The sequence below is a fragment of the Lontra canadensis genome, unplaced genomic scaffold, assembly GCF_010015895.1.
Source record: "Lontra canadensis isolate GAN:19392208 unplaced genomic scaffold, GSC_riverotter_1.0 scaffold28, whole genome shotgun sequence".
Lineage (NCBI taxonomy): Eukaryota > Metazoa > Chordata > Mammalia > Carnivora > Mustelidae > Lontra > Lontra canadensis.
Window position 1 is genome coordinate 6,529,194 of NW_022631022.1, and position 15,751 is coordinate 6,544,944.

The 15,751-nt window shown below is 43.9% G+C and overlaps 1 protein-coding gene across 1 annotated transcript; it reads left to right on the forward strand.

Moving 5' to 3' along the window:
- The first annotated feature begins 8,552 nt into the window (after positions 1-8,552).
- Positions 8,553-10,049, forward strand: C2CD4B (C2 calcium dependent domain containing 4B). The gene is made up of 2 exons (XM_032865145.1): positions 8,553-8,688; positions 8,879-10,049. The coding sequence occupies exons 1-2, from the start codon at positions 8,657-8,659 to the stop codon at positions 9,960-9,962; spliced, it is 1,116 nt and encodes a 371-aa protein (XP_032721036.1). The 5' UTR covers positions 8,553-8,656; the 3' UTR covers positions 9,963-10,049.
- Positions 10,050-15,751: the final 5,702 nt, after the last annotated feature.

Here is a 15,751-nt window from a genome sequence, read left to right on the forward strand (position 1 = left end):
GTGTAGCGAAGATAGGATAAATAAGTCCTTTGAGATGATATTTGAAATATTATTTTCAGACAAAAATGCCTGTTGTACTCAGATCTATGACCAGACAGTCAGTATGGTTTATAAGTTGACATGATCCAGGAATCCTTATAAGATCTCTATCTCATGATTGTCCAGACTATTTGAATAACCCCAAAGATGGGGAGCATATCACCTCCTAAAAAAGCCCTACGCACATTTAGGGAGCACTGGCTGGAAATTCTGCCAATTGGTGGATTAACAGTCTAAATATGAGTAAGTAAAACTTTTAAAACATCAGAAGAAAATGGAAAAAAATATCTTTATGACCTAGGGGCAGGGAATTATTTCTTAAGCAAAATCATGAAGGAAAAAATTGATACATCTGATTATATTAAAGTTTTAAAACTCCTGTTTCTCAAAAGACATCATAAAAGTATGAAAAGCAAGTCACAGGGTGATGACATTTACAGCACTTAAATATGACTAAAAAAGAAGTGTCCAATATGTGTATATATGTCTAAGAGAAGGAAATAGCACTATAAAAACATACAAAGTGAAAGACTTCTTAAAAAGAATTTTATAGGGGTACCTGGGTGGCTCAGCCAGTTAAGCATCTGCCTTCAGCTCAGGTCATGATCTTGGGGTCCTGGAATCGAACCCCACCTAGGGCTCCTTAATTAGTGTGGAGTCTGCTTCTCCCTTTCCTTCTGTACTGCCCCCACTCGGCTTGTGCTCACTTTCTCTCCCAAATAAATAAAATATTTTAAAGAATTTTATAGAAGAAATCTGAAAGGCTAATTAACATACGGAAAATTGCTCAACCTCAATTGTAAATGAGAGAAATACAAATTAAAACTATGATTTTTAACTTCATTGCCTTGGTTTGCTAGGGCTGCCATAACAAAGCACCATGGACTAGCTGACTCAAACAACAGAGAATTCTTATTTTTTAAGTTTTTATTTAAATTTCAGTTAACATACACTGTAATATTAGTTTCAGGTGTACAATGTAGTGACAGCTTTATCTCTGCGTGGAGATAAAGAAGATTGGAGACTAGAGGTCTGGAGACTAGAGATTAGAAGTCCAAAATCTTCGGTGCCTGGATGGCTCAGTGGGTTAAGCCTCTGCCTTGGGCTCAGGTCATGATCTTAGGGTCCTGGGATCAAGCCCCACATTGGGCTCTCTGCTTGGCAGGGTGCCTGCTTCCCCCCGCCCTCTCTGCCTGCCTCTCTGCCTACTTGTGATCTCTCTCTCTGTGTGTCAAATACATAAATAAATAAATAAATAAATAAATAAATCTAAAAAAAAAAAAAATAGTCCAAAATCCAGGTGTGGGTAGCATTGATTTTTTCTGAGGGCCTTTCTTCTGGGCTTTCAGATGATGGTCTTCCCATGCCTTCGCACAGTCCTCCTCCGTGCATGCCTGAGTCCTAATCTCACTTTCTTTTAAGTACACCAGTCCTCTCAGATTAGGGCCCTCCTTAATGACCTCACTGAATCATAACAACCTCTTTAAAGACCCTAACTTCCAAATGTGGTCACACTTGGAGGCACTGAGGGTAAGGACTTCACATATGAACTTAGGAAGGACACAGTTTAGCCCACAACACTCACCATATTAGCAGTCTTTTAAAAGCTGATAATACAAATATAGTTGAAGATATGGAACAGCAAGAAATGTTATTGACTGCTGATGAGAAAAGCGACTTTGCATTAAAACTGAAGATGCAAATACCCTATTACCAGCTCTTCTATTCCTGGAAATGTACTCTAGAAAATCTGTGTACAGGTGGCTGAGAAGACATGTATACAAATGACCATACCAGCACTGGAAAACTGGAGACAATCCCAATGTTCATCGGCAAAAGAAATGAAGTACATTTTTACAGTGGAATTCTCTCTGGCAGTAAAACGAATGAATTAGACCTGTACACAGATATGTAAATGAGTCTTAAAAACAGAATGTTGAATAAAGAAAAACTGCAGAAGAATATTTGTAGTCTTAACCATTTTTATAAAGTTCAAAACCAAAAAATAGAATAATTTGTAGGGATATGTACATAGGGCATAAAACTAATATTTAGAGAAAGAGAATAAGCCTCAAATTCAGGATAATATTTAACTCTGGGACAGCAAGGAGACAAAAAGGTGATCAAGAAGAATTATAGGGGGTTTCAACTGTTTTGAAAACTTATTTCTTAAGCTGGTTGGTGGATAAACAAGTGTGTACTATATTATGTTTAGGGGCTTTTTTGCATTCATTAAAGGTTATGTAATTTTAAAAAATACTTAAAAAGGAAAACTTGAGCGTGTGAACAGGGTCTAGATCTGGTGGACAGTAAAAGAAAAGTAAGTGTTCAACAGGGATGTTGCTCTTGGTCAACCCTGTTAGTGACAGGAAGAGAATGGAATACTTAAAAATTTGGTTACCACTTGTAGAGAAAAGAAATCAGTGATCAACTAGAATGAAACGGTTGGGGATCAAGACAGGAAGTTCGTTTTCTGATAGCTCATGAGAAAAGTATAAGTGGTTACCTGTTAACTGCCATCTTCATCAATTTAGTAAGTCATATCAACTACTTGATTTAATATGAGTACAATAATAAATCACTTTCATAATGTCAATGCACCTACATGGTTAAATTTTTAAAAGACTTTATTTGACCTAAGGAGATTCAAATAACACTAACAACAGTGTACATAACTTGAATTAAGCAATAAGAGTTCTTTTAAGACAAGCATCATAGGAGTTAATGTACTAACTTCCTTAGAGTAGAAACGAAAAGTTAATGCTAGTTTATTACCTGGTTCCTTTTTAGGCAAAAATATGAACAATTAAGGTAAATTCTCAAAAGGGGGAGGAGGATATATATAAAAAGGGATTCTTAACCTCAAATGAACTTAAGCATCTGTTTGAAAACATGAGCTACAAAAGCACATGGAGGAACACCCAGCTAAGTAGCAGCGCGAGACTGTGCCTGATTTCAGCAAACATCTGACACCCGTGTGACAGTCCTGTGCCGGGCCTGTGGAATGGGGGGTGAAAGTCTCTGTCAAAGAGACCTGCGGAAGAAACAGACGGGCAAGCAAACGTCTTGAACACCATAGGAGAAGCACTCTCATAGTGGACTGCATGGCCCAACCCTGGGAGGTCAGGGAAGGCTTTTAGGAGAAGGCGAAGGAATGAAGCGGACTTGTAAAGGCAGATGGCCGCTGGGCTCGTCAGGTGGAGAGAACAGCATGAACAAAGACCTGAGGTGCGTGACTATGCGCTTTCAGGGAACAGCAAGTACCGGGACTGAAGTCCTAGGCTTGGTGGGGATAGCTGGAGATTGCGGCTGGGAGCGGCCAGATCATGAAGACTCTCGTACTCCAAGCAGAGCGCTTTGGGCTTTATCCTAGAGGCAGTGAGGCAACACAGAAGGCTGGAAGTCCGGGAGTGACGTGATCAGATTTGCTTCTTAGCTCCAGGGAGGAGTGGGGAGGGCAGGCTGATTGCAGGTGGGGGACCGTGACAGCCCGGAGAAGCATGCACAAAGAGATTAAATTGAATCCCTGGGGATCAATCAGAGGGAGACTGTAGAAGAAACTCTGGGAACAGCAGCATTTCAACGTGGGCAAAAGCAGAGGAAAGTAGCCAGAAGGAGATAACATGCAAATGTGCTTCAAAGTCTGAGTTACTTCTCACTTCCTCATGACAATTTGTGTCCAAGCTGCTTTTGCTTTCCAGTGTATTTTATAAATCCCCTGGGTCACAAGCAATGGTAAACATTGTTTTGGGAAAAGAACATAAGCTATGGAGTCAAGACCAGGTTTGTATCTTGAAGGAAACACTGAGTCTCAATGTCCTCCTCTATAAAATGAGCATTAGACTGACACGATTGTTATGAAGAATAAACAAGGACGATATTTGTAAAACTGACTAGAAGTACTGCATACATTAAGTACCTAATGTGTACATAAAGGAGACTAATCTCTGACAGGAAGGAGAAAGCCCAGTGAGCTGAAGATTCTTAAAAGATAACCATAAATTAGTCTAGACAGTTATCTGGAGGGAGAAGCAAACAAATGGAAGAATCTAGACACTCCTGTCTGGAAAAAGAAAAAAAAAAAAAAGGAAATTGCTAAAATTAACCTTGATTTTTATTTGTTAGCTTGATAAACATTCAGTCGGAGTAATATTAAATATTCAGCAGTTATTTCTTGGTGGACCAAGAATTAGTTTTAAGTTGTTCCATATGTTTTTCATTAACCATCTTTAAAAGCTTTCAAATGTAAACATGGACTTAATATGTTTTAGCAAACTAAGCAATTTTGAAAGTTTTACATGGGAAACTTAATCCAAGGACATTATTTCAGTAATAATAACCAAAATTTCCTGAGTCCTGTTATGTCCTTTGTGCTTTCTATGTCCTATCTCTAATCCTCACAAAACGGAGGTAAGATAAGATTAATAAATAAGACTGGACTCAGAGGGTTTTACTAACTTGGCTAAGGTCACACATGTGGAAAATGTCAGGGTGGGATCGTGAACCCAAGTTTCAGAGACCCCAAAATTCACTGCCATGCCTTCCCTTCGCTCTGAAGGAAAATCACAGAAAAGAGGCCCATGACCAAACCTTGCCAGTCCTAGAGGGCTTTCAGGAGGGTGTAATGTTTGAACAGAGTTCCAGAAAAGTGGATAGGAATCTTGAAGGGGGGGTGGTGGTTTGATATAAAAGGAACAGGAAACAGGGAAGCTTGCAGGAAACAGCAAGTAGAGGATTGAGGCACTTTATGACTTACAAAGTATGTTCACAAGCAAGTTCCCACTCTATCTTCAGAAAATAATGTTCATCTTTCCCATCTAATAGATAAAAACAAGTCATATTGGAGGTGCAATGACTTGTTTGAGGACAATGAAAAAGTGAATTGCAGCACTAGAGTTCAAGGTCAGCTCTGGTGATGACAGATTTTTGGCTCATGCTCTAGTGCTGTGGCAGCTACAAAGAAAAAAAAAAAACTTCACTACATCGTTTCCATTATAACTTCATTTCCGATTTTATCATATCGTCCTTACCCTTATTTCTTTCTGGGTGAGTTACTTCATCCTCTTCTTTTTCTTTTATTTTATCATCATGTTGCACCTGTATTTGTAAGCTTGCTCTAACTTTCAATGAATCAGGGCATAAATTGATAAAAACTCCAATGCCCACAAAAAAAGAAGTAGTGTCGATGTTGTATATTCCCATCTAGTTCTGGACTTTAGGAGACGCATCTTTATCCAATTGTGATGTTAAGGGATATATAGCCTTACATATTGTTAACTTCATGGACTGTTCCAACGGAAACCTGCTTCCGTGTTGCTACAGTCTTTTTTTTTTTTTGAGATTTTATTCATTTATTTGACAGACGGAGATCACAGAGAAGCAGGCAGAGAGAGAGGAGGAAGCAGGCTCCCTGCTGAGCAGAGAGCCTGATGCAGGGCTCTATCCCAGGACCCTGGGATCATGACCTGAGCCGAAGACAGAGGCTTTAACCCACTGAGCCACCCAAGGCGCCCCTGCTACAGTCTTTTTGATGATGATTTTCCATGACTGTATTTTTTCCTGTAAAGGAGACATGGCCATTCCCACACCACTGGACATTCAAACGGGTTCTTCTGGTTTTCCAAGGCTGGTGGACTGTGAGGGTCCTGTGGGATTTCTCACTACCCCAAGCCTTACCATTGCAGCTTCTTTCACTGCCTTCATATCTTGTCCATCCCATTTTAGGGTTATGAGTGTTCGTACATGTCAATTTGGGACCTAATTCATGGTTCCTTACTCAATCCATTGTGTTTCTTTTCCATTTTTATTGTCAGGCTCTAATTCATAAGTTCCCTGGGTCTTTGTTACATAAATCCCCTTAAATCCTGTTTTGGAAAAAGGTATGATATAAATAAAGGAGTGATCACACTTCCGGGGAGGATAAGGATTCTGTTTACAAATGATACAGCACTATTGTGCAAAACCAGTGATTTCCTGCTTATGACAATTGCCTGTGGTAAGCTGTTAGGTGCTGGTATAAACAATAGGTGTGTAGTTTCAACCCAAGGCCTTGGAACAAAGATCTCTTTTTCTTTTATCTAACCACCCAGAGAGGACATAGGTTCAGAAAAAATAGCTCTGAAGGAGACACTCTAGGGAAATGGTTAATAAGCATTCAGCATAATGAGCCAGAAGGATCTGGATTTGACTCCCAACCTTGCTTTGCATGGCTATAAGCCTCTAGACAAGTTGTTTCTCTTCTATGAGCCACAGTTTCTTCATCCTTACCTACTTTAGTGGGTTGTTTGGGGATTAAATAAGACCCAGTATATAGTGAGCATTCAGTAAACGTTAATATTATTCTTGGGATAGTTTATTTGAAATAGCAATGTCAAAGCTTTGAATGCAAGACAGTGGTGGACCTTATGTGGTCATAAGGCACAAAACAATGAAACAATTGGAGTGATCAGAGTTTCCACTGAAACACAACAAAAAGGCATTGTTTTTCACTTTTCCCCAGTGTGATTTCAGAATCAGGAAGAAAATCAGGCCTCTAACTGTGGACACAGCCTGCAGCTATGGGCTTAAATGAATGAATGACTAGAGTGTATTCTGGGGTAAGTAATTTAATTTCCCTGTATCTCACTGTCTTTTCTGTAGAATATTGATTCATGGAAAACTAATGGTTTTAGAAAACCCTCTAGATAAGGACTGGGTTTCCAGCCCTGCTATGTTGTCCTATGAACACGAAAGCGCTGGCAGCGTAATGACTCGAATCCCGCGTCCTGCTTTTGGTGGCATTTACCCACCGACAAAATGTTTGTGTGTTCCTGTCACGAAGGCCCTTGGGAGAGCCATTTTCATTGAGGTCTAATTTGAAGTGAGCTGGCACATTGGCAGGACCGAATGCTGGTGTTTTCTGCTTTTGAGAAGACCATTTGCCTGCTAATCTGCGGATGGATCTGAAGAATCAGAGGGACTGATGCACTCAGAGACCCCCGGGACACCTCTGCCTGCAAGTTTGGCTTTGGCAGGATGGTTACTGTTCCCTGGTTGCATGATTCATGCTTGTCCCATCAAAAAAGCATATACCAAAGGAGAACAGTGATCAGTTAAGAAAATATTGTTACTAACATGGGGAAACATTCACTCTCCTTACTTCTAAGGATTTGGAAATAATGGTACTTATTTCAAAGCAAGGATAGTGGAAAATGCTTAACAGTAGACTGAGTAGCTAAGAATTAACGTTCTGGGTGTAAAGTGTAATACAAGCCACACACACACACAAAGTCTGACACACAACAGACTTAGCCAATTATATTGAACTGAAAAAGAGAAGGGACTTGGCAAAAAGTTGGGACTTGGGAAACAGCATATTATTCATAGTTTGAAGGACCCTAGACAAATCTCTTAACCTAAGCCTCAGTTTCTCATCTGGTAAATAGGAGCAATGTCCACCTCACCGGTTTACTATGAGAAATTGAATAATGTCATTAGAGGGCTAGGTGGTTAAAAACACCTGACAGTCATAAGACCTGGATTGTAGATCAGCCTCAATTCCACACAATATAATTCACTCAAGAATTATAAGAAGGTTCCTGAAGGGGATGCTTGTCTGGCTGAATTATGGAAAATAAACGAGTTCCTACAGAGAGAAAAAGCAGAGGAAGGGCATTTCAGATAGCAGGAAGCATCACATGCAAAGCCAAATAAACAGGAAGTTGCTAGTTCCAGGTTCTGCCATTAACTGGCTTTATTTAACCTTTATGGAATTTCCTCAAGTCCCTCTGGGCTTCCAGTTTTCTCATATTAGAAAATGAAGGTGTGGGGGGACGGGTGGGGGGAGGCCCGGAAAGAGGCAACATAGATTTTCTGTAAGGGGCTTTCTAACTGGTCCCTCCCTACTGAAGCAGAAAAGGGATGGCTTTGGGAATATCAAGTGTTATTTTTCGAGTGTGAGCCAGAGGCCCCATCTCTTGTGACAACAGAAGACAGGCTGCCGACGTTCAGAAATGTTTGCAAAATCCACCCAGTTTATCCGTATTTACGGCATTGACTGAGCAGGCTATTAAGGAGGCCACCATCCAGCAGAGGGAGCCCTGTAATTAGCACGGGTATCGTGGAAACTTCATCTACACGTGGCGGGTGCGTGGAGGGAGTAAAATAGAAGAACCTCGGGCATGTCCGTCACGCGCAGGCTGACAGGCTTTAGCTCCTAGCAAAAAGGAACTTCCTGGTTCCTCATCCTGTTTCACTTTCTCCAAGAGGCCGCCAGCATGTTCCGCCGCCAGGTTCTCCCTGGGCAGAGCAAACGGGCATGCTCTTTTCACCTGCAACCTTTTCCAGGCCTTTGTAAGGGGCTCTGTGCACGCCGAGAGGATGCAGGTCCCAGGACTGACCACACGGTCACGCCCAAGCATCCGCTGCAGGGCCCGGGGCAGCGGCGAGCAGGGCGAGCAGGGCGAGCAGGGTTGGCTTGGAAGGCGGGCTGTCCAGGGCCTCCAGGGGTTGGGCTCCCTGCCGGCTGGGCGGGACTCGAGCTGCCAGTATAAGGCAGGGGCGCCACTGTCCCAGCCAGAGTGCTGAAGCTGGCGCCCCAGCCAGGACCGGAAGACAGCCAGCCCTGAACTTGCAACTCATGACCCTGAGTGACTGGAGAAGGAAGGAAAGGTCTGATATCGATTTGTTCGTTTATTTAGTACCGATGAGTGGAAGGCGGGCAGGTCTGTGGTGTGTGAGAGCTCGGCTTGGATTGGCCAGGTATCGTAGGCCCGTTGGTACACTCGGAGGGCTCCGGGGAGCGGTCCAGCCACTTCCCGAGGAGCCCCAGGCGCCCACGCTCACCAACTTCTCTCCCCAGGAGCATTTCTTGCCGCCACTCCCAGCCCCAGCCTCGGAGGATGCGGCTCCTTGGGAAACTGCGCGCCTCCGCTCCGGAGCCTGCTTTCTCCAACGTGCTCACCCCGGCCCGCATCCCCGAGTTCTGCATCCCGCCCCGGCTGCCCGCGCCCTGCGCACCCGAGTCTCCGCCTCCGGCCGCGGCTCTGCCCCGGCGCTGCGCCGCTGAGCCAGACCTGTGGCCCGGAGGAGCCTACGGTGCCGCGGGGCACACGGACTGGGACCCGCGCTCGCAGGCCGCGCTCTCGCTGCCGCACCTGCCGCGCGCGCGCACCGCCTACGGCTTCTGCGCGCTGCTCGAGAGCCCGCACACCCGCCGCAAGGAGTCACTCTTCCTCGGGGGCGCCGGCGCCGCCCCACTCCTGCCTCCGGGCGCAGCCCCGGGCCCCGACCCCGCGCTCCCCGCCGGCCCCGGGCAGACGCCGGACGTGCCCGCGCCGCCGCCCCGCTCCCACCGCCTCCTGCGCGCCCCCGAAAGACTGCTGAGCCGCGCGCTGCGGGCCCGGAGGAGCCGTGGCCTGGCGCGCGCCCGCTCAGGGTCAAGCGGGGATGACGACGACGAGCGCGGCGCCGGCTCGCGGCTCCCAGCCCGGGCTCTCTCCGTGTCTCCGCCGCCGCCGCCACCGCCACCGCCTGGCCCCGACTTGCGGCCAGAGCTCCTGGAGGCCGAGGGCACCGTGGTCCTGGGCCGCGCCGGGGGCGCCCTGCGCCTGGCCGCCGAGTACAGCCGGGCCAGCGGGCGGCTCCGCGTGCGGCTGCTCGGCGCCGAGGGCCTGCCCGCAGGGACCGCCGAGCCCCGCGCCGTGGGCTGCCGCGTCAGCTTCGTCCTTCGCTCTCCGGGAAAAACGCGCCCGCAGCGCAGCGCCGTGGTGCGGCCGAGCCGCAAGGCCGCCTTCGACCAGGACGTGTGCCTGGACGGACTGTCGGAGGAGCAGGTGCGCCGCCTGGCCGTGCGCGTCAAGGCGGAGAAGCGGGGCCGCGGCCGCCGGCGGGGCCGCGGGCTGGGCCAGGGCGAGCTGCTGCTGGGCTCCCTGCTGCTCCCCTGAGGGCGCCCGGGCCTCGGCCCTCCCCTTGGGGCGCTCTCCGCGCGCTGGGACCTCGGACCCTGACAGTCGCTTCGGACAAAATAAATGCTATTTATTCATTTTTCTATTTATGATCTTGTTTTATTGACAGTTTAGTTTTTAGATGTCTGTTTTTGCCATTGTTGGTAGTGATGGAAAAAATGAAGTTCTCTATTCACAACATCCAATCCTTTTTTCCAGACCATTTTTACATTCAAAGGGAAAGAAGGGTGGCTTGTGGCTGGAAGGGAGGAAAAAGGAACTACAATCTGCCTTGATTATCCTCCCTGCTTTATGATAACGCTAAAGGTTTGTTATTTTTTAAGTTATTCTTTCAGAACCCTGCCCAATGCTAAGATTCACATATACGGCTTTACATATTTTGGTGTGGCATAGGTTCATATCCTCACTGATGCCCATACATCAGAGTCGGACATTCTGCAATAAGCATATTTTGGTGGGAAAAGAATTTCTTTCCCATTAAGCAAACAGGACTCTTCTGAAAGTGAAGTTTTTAAAAAATGCTAAGGAAAAGTAAAAGGGTGAGGAGGATCTTTCCAAAGATGGTCATGTAGGGGATAGATAATCCCGGCATCCCCCCTCTTCCTTCTCCAGAAGGAGCCCTGGGAAATCATGCTGTTTCAGAAGACACATCTTTTCTGCCTCTGTAAACATACTGATATTTTTGTGGCATTATTTCCACCTCGCTATGTATTTAAGTTACACAGTAATCAAAGCCTCTGCAATAGGATTTTCTCTGCAATGAATTGAAAGGTAAACTGTCAACTTTTTGAACCCTGGATTTTAAGAGAGGGTTTCTTAATCCAATTTATTTTCATTTGTTGACTCAGCAAATAGACCTGAGTCCACTGGAAACTGATTGTATCCAAGAGGGTTTACCCTTGACCATAGGCATCTGTGTTGTGGGGGAAAGCAGAATGAGGAGGTGGGGTGAGACCTAGCTTCTAATCTTTTTTCTGCCACTTGTCTGAACTAGGGCAGATCACTTCGTGTCCCTGAACCTCATTTCCTACATCAGTGAAATGGGGGTGTTAATACCTACTTCACAGGGTTTTGTAGAAATATGCTTTGATATCCAAATAACTCTTAAATACACGTGAAATATGATAGCTTACCTTCAAAGGCTTGAACTGTACTGGGGAATAGGTAGGTGTTCCATAATGTTCCAGAAAATAAACTCCTTCACTTCTCCTCCTTTCTTTCCAATTGTTTCTTCCTGGTCCTGGAGTGGAGGCTAGCAGAATGGATGAATGAATAGCTGAGACAGGATTTAGGGGAGCTGGGAGTGGGACTAGAGAAGCCTTCAGATTTCCTGTGGTAAATATCCCCATAAACAAGAGTTTGCACAGTCTGCATCAGAAAGCCCATAAGCACTGCTACTGACATGAGGTTCGAGATACAAATTTGGTCAGAGTAAGTCAATAAAAATCATACATTTCAAAGTGGAAAAACTATCCCTTAGAAATTATCTAATCAAATTACTTCTGGTATTTTGAGAAAATACCACAGAGGTAACTTGCCTGAAGTCAAATAGCTAGAGATTGGCAAAGCTCAGATAAGAACCAACTTGTGCTGACTTTTCCAAAGGACGGACATCCCCTTTGTTCCCTCATGTAAGGATGATTTGTCGAGCCCTTTCTCTCTGACAGGCACAATACCAAGCCCAGGGACTCAGCTATGAAGAAGACAGGACATAGTTTTAGTGGGAGTAGCCAAACAATAGCCAAGTTTGGTTTTTACAGATTGTGGTGACTATCACGAAGACAGTTAACTAAGGAGGGCAAAAGAGAAGAGGCAGGTGGGATGCTTTCAGAGATAGAGTGGCCAGCGAAGGTCTCCTAAGACCTGAGGAAGGATTCATACATAAGAGAAAATTAATCTATTCAAATAACTACTTCCTGTGTCCAAATGACCCCTTAATATATCCAGACAGAATTCTTTTTTTTTTTAAAGATTGTATTTATTTATTTGACAGACAGAGATCACAAGTAGGCAGAGAGGCAGGCAGAGAAAGGAGGAAGCAGGCCCCCCGCTGAGCAGAGAGCCTGATGCAAGGCTGGATCCCAGCACCCTGGGATCCTGACCTGAGCCTAAGGCAGAGGATTAACCCACTGAGCCACCCACGTGCCCCTCCAGACAGAATTCTTGATTTTCCCCTCCCTAATCTCTTCATCCCCTGGTCTTTCTTATTTCAACAAATAGCAACATCATTCTTCCTTTCATGCAAGCCAGGAACCTGGAATCATCCTTAACTTCTCTCTTTCACATTCTATTTTTCTTAGGTATAAATGTCTCCTCCTTAGAGTATCCTCTCCTGCCCATCCTGTCTTAAAAAAATCACTGTTGCTATTGCTTTTTTATTCTTCAAAGCACTTATCACTACCTGACATTATATTATACCCTTATTTTTTGGTGTTTGTTTCTTTCTTTCTTTTCCACCAGAAGTATGCTTTATAAAGCAGGAAATTTAATTCATTGCTTTATTTCCAGTGCCTACAGCAGAGTCTGGCATCTGGTAAACTTCAATAAAATTGATTGAGTGTTGAACAAACATAGAAAGAGCTAGAATAGAGAAGCATAGAGGATCTAGGACCAAGCCTTGAAACAAATCAACATTTAGAAATTCAATACAAGAGGAGCATCAGTGTAGGAGAGAGAGAAGCAGCAGCCAGCGAGACAGGGGAAAGATCAGGGGAGTACGGAGTCATGGAAGCCAAAGAAGTACTACAAGAAGAAGGACATGCCCACCCCACTGAAATCCTACAGTTGTCATAACAGGTGCTTTTACCATAAAGAGTAGTCCTAACAGGAGCAGAACCAGAAGGGGTTAAAGTGTGACTGGGAGGTGAGCAAGTATACCCAGGAAGTTTTAGAAAAGGAGGAAGAGGGAAGGGGCCTATAGCTGGAAGAAAGGCAGAGATTTCCAGAATCAAATATTTATTTTGTTTTAATATGAAAGAATCCAACACGTGTTTGGCAGAGGGAGATGTTGATAGTGAAGTGAAGGAAAACCAGGAATAACTATAGGAGGAGAGTCTTTGGAAATGTAAGAGAGGACCCAGAACATATGTGGGTCGAAGCAGTGATCAAGAACTCATGTTCCTGATCCATATCTTATTCCAAATCTCTACTCGGCATCCACAGCATCACTCCATCCCCAGGCAGGTCACACTTGCAGTCTTAGCTTGTTGGCCGGGACAGCTGGGACTGTGCCATGATTTCTTGTTAGACTCCAGGCGGGAGAAAAGGCCTTGCTTCTATAGGCACCCCTATACGACTAAAGAAGAACTTCCCCAGAAAGCCCCAGAAAACTCCTCTCTATATTTTAGTGGCCTAATTTGGTTGCAATCCCAGTTATGAACAATTCCCTGCAAGGGGAAGAGTGGTTAGACTTAGGGAAATTGGGTCCCTCTTTATAGCAAGCGGAGTGTGAGGTCAGCGTCGTCTGAAGCAGGTGCTTCTTCCTGTTAAAAGTAAAAAAAGGGGAATCGGCACCTGGGTGGCACAGTCAGTTAAGCATCTGACTCTTGGTTTCCACTCAGGTCCTGATCCTGGTGTCATGGGATTGAGCCCTACTCGGCCCCGTGCTCAAGGCAGAGTCTGCTTATGTTTCTTTCTCCCTCTCCCTCTGCCCCTTCCCTCACCTCAAATAGATAAATAAGTCATTTTAAAAAAAAAGTAAGAAAGGGTGCAGTACTAGAAAGAGTAGAAAGTCTGAGGCCAGAAAGACCTGGCTTCAAATCTAGGCTCTGCTACTGGGTAGTTTTGTGATCTTGGGGCCAATGCTTAGCCTTCTTTATGTCTCAGTTTTGTCCTTTCTAAAATATTGGATGTTGAAGATGGCAAGGATTAAAAGAGATAATTGCATTTAGTTACAGCAATAGGGGTATGCACTCTTTTTTAAAAGTACAATTTGAATATCCCCTCTTTTGTTCATGCAAATGAGTATGATTTTGCTGAATGGCTTTAGTGCACATCTGTGGTTCCAGTCTTAAGTCTGTACAAAGGGCAGTGTACTGGGAACATATCTGGGTGACTGCACTAAATGATACAAACACAAAGAATTACAGCCTTGCATTCCACTGGTTGTATATTTTAGACTCCATCTGCCTTGTTCCAGAAAGAGGAACAACAGCTCAGCTGATACGTGCTAAAATCCAAACATTACTACCAGGAGTTTTTCATCCTTCATGAAAAACAAAGCCTTGATGAGATATCCTTATGTGACCAGACACTGGTATTTATCCTAACAGGGGAAATCCATATTTTATTTTCTTTGGCAAAAAGAACAGGATTTATTTTCCAGGTTGGCCACAGTTCCTGATTTAAAAAAGAACCCATGTCTCCTGCCTTTGTCTGTCGCCAGGAGATGGTGCCTGATTTGTCTAAATTGTCCGTGCAGTTCTCTGGAGTTTCATCTCTTTCTCCTTCTGGTCCCCTAGACCAGAGCCATCATATCTTCCTCCTTTACTCAATCTGCTCTGTACTGCTCTCTTCACTATTATCAATTTTATTTATTTATTTATTTGAGAGAGAGAGAGAGAGAGAGCATGAGAAGGGGGAGGGTCAGAGGGAGAAACAGACTCCCCGCCAAGCAGGGAGCCCGATGCCGGATGGATCCCAGGACTCCAGGTCCATGACCTGAGCCACAGGCAGTCACTCAACCAACTGAGCCACCCAGGTGCCCAATTTTTTTTATTTTTAAATAATGTGAGAGTTATAGAACAGTTGCCAAAACAGTACAAAGAATTCCCATATACTTTTTAACCAGATTCCCTAACATTTATTTTGTTATCATTCTATCTGTCTATCATCTATCTATCATCTAACTTTCTTTTCCTGAAATATTTGGGAATAAGTTGCAGACATGTGCTCTTTTATCCCCCAAATAGTTGTGTATTTCCAGAAGATAAAGCTATTTTTCTTCCATTGTTCCCTTATAAAAATCAGGGAATTCATATTGATTCGGTACTACCAGATAATCTACAGAACCTATTCAGATGTTTCTAATTGGCCAATAATATTTGGGGGTATCTTTAAGAAGAAGAAAATCCTGGACCACAAGTTGCATTCAATTGGCATGTATCTTTAATCTTCTTTAATCTCAGGCTTTCATGATCTTGACATTTTCTATAAGGTCATAAGTTTTTGTTTGATACTCTGATTAGATGTAGGTTATGTGTTTCTGACAGAAATGCCCACATTAGATGCACACTCTATCAATTTGTCTCATTACTAATGACATTAACTTTAATTACATGGTTAGAGTGGTGGTGTTCGTCAGATTTCTTTACTGTAAAGATTATTATTTTCCTCTTTATATTTAATAAATCTCTTGTGAGAGATACTTTAAGACCATGTAAATATCCTATCTCTCACCATCCTTTTACTTCCCAGATTTAAGCATTCATTGATGATTCTTGCCTGAAACATTTATTACTACAGAGATTGCCAAATGGTAATTTTAGAGTTACGTCTTTTTAAAAAATATTTGTTAGTTGAAATTTTAACTTCACTTTTCCCTTTATTTATTTATTCATTTGCTTGTTTATATCTATATGGACTCATGGGTTTTAAATTTTATTCTATGAGTTGCTATAACCCATTGCAATTATTCATTCTGGTCCCAGGTTTGACCTGTGGGAACCCCTTTAAAGCTAGCTCTTGTGTTCTTGTTATATCTTCAGTGAACACCTCCTTATTTTCTGTATCTAAAATTTGTTCCCAGTTCATCTTGCACTTCTTATACC

What these genes read in the sequence shown, in the direction of transcription:
- C2CD4B (XM_032865145.1), top strand. Translation starts at nt 8,657, where the DNA reads ATGACCCTGAGTGACTGGAGAAGGAAGGAAAG. An exon ending in GACTGGAGAAGGAAGGAAAG is followed by an intron (nt 8,689 to 8,878) that starts GTCTGATATCGA and finishes TTCTCTCCCCAG; the next exon opens with GAGCATTTCTTGCCGCCACT.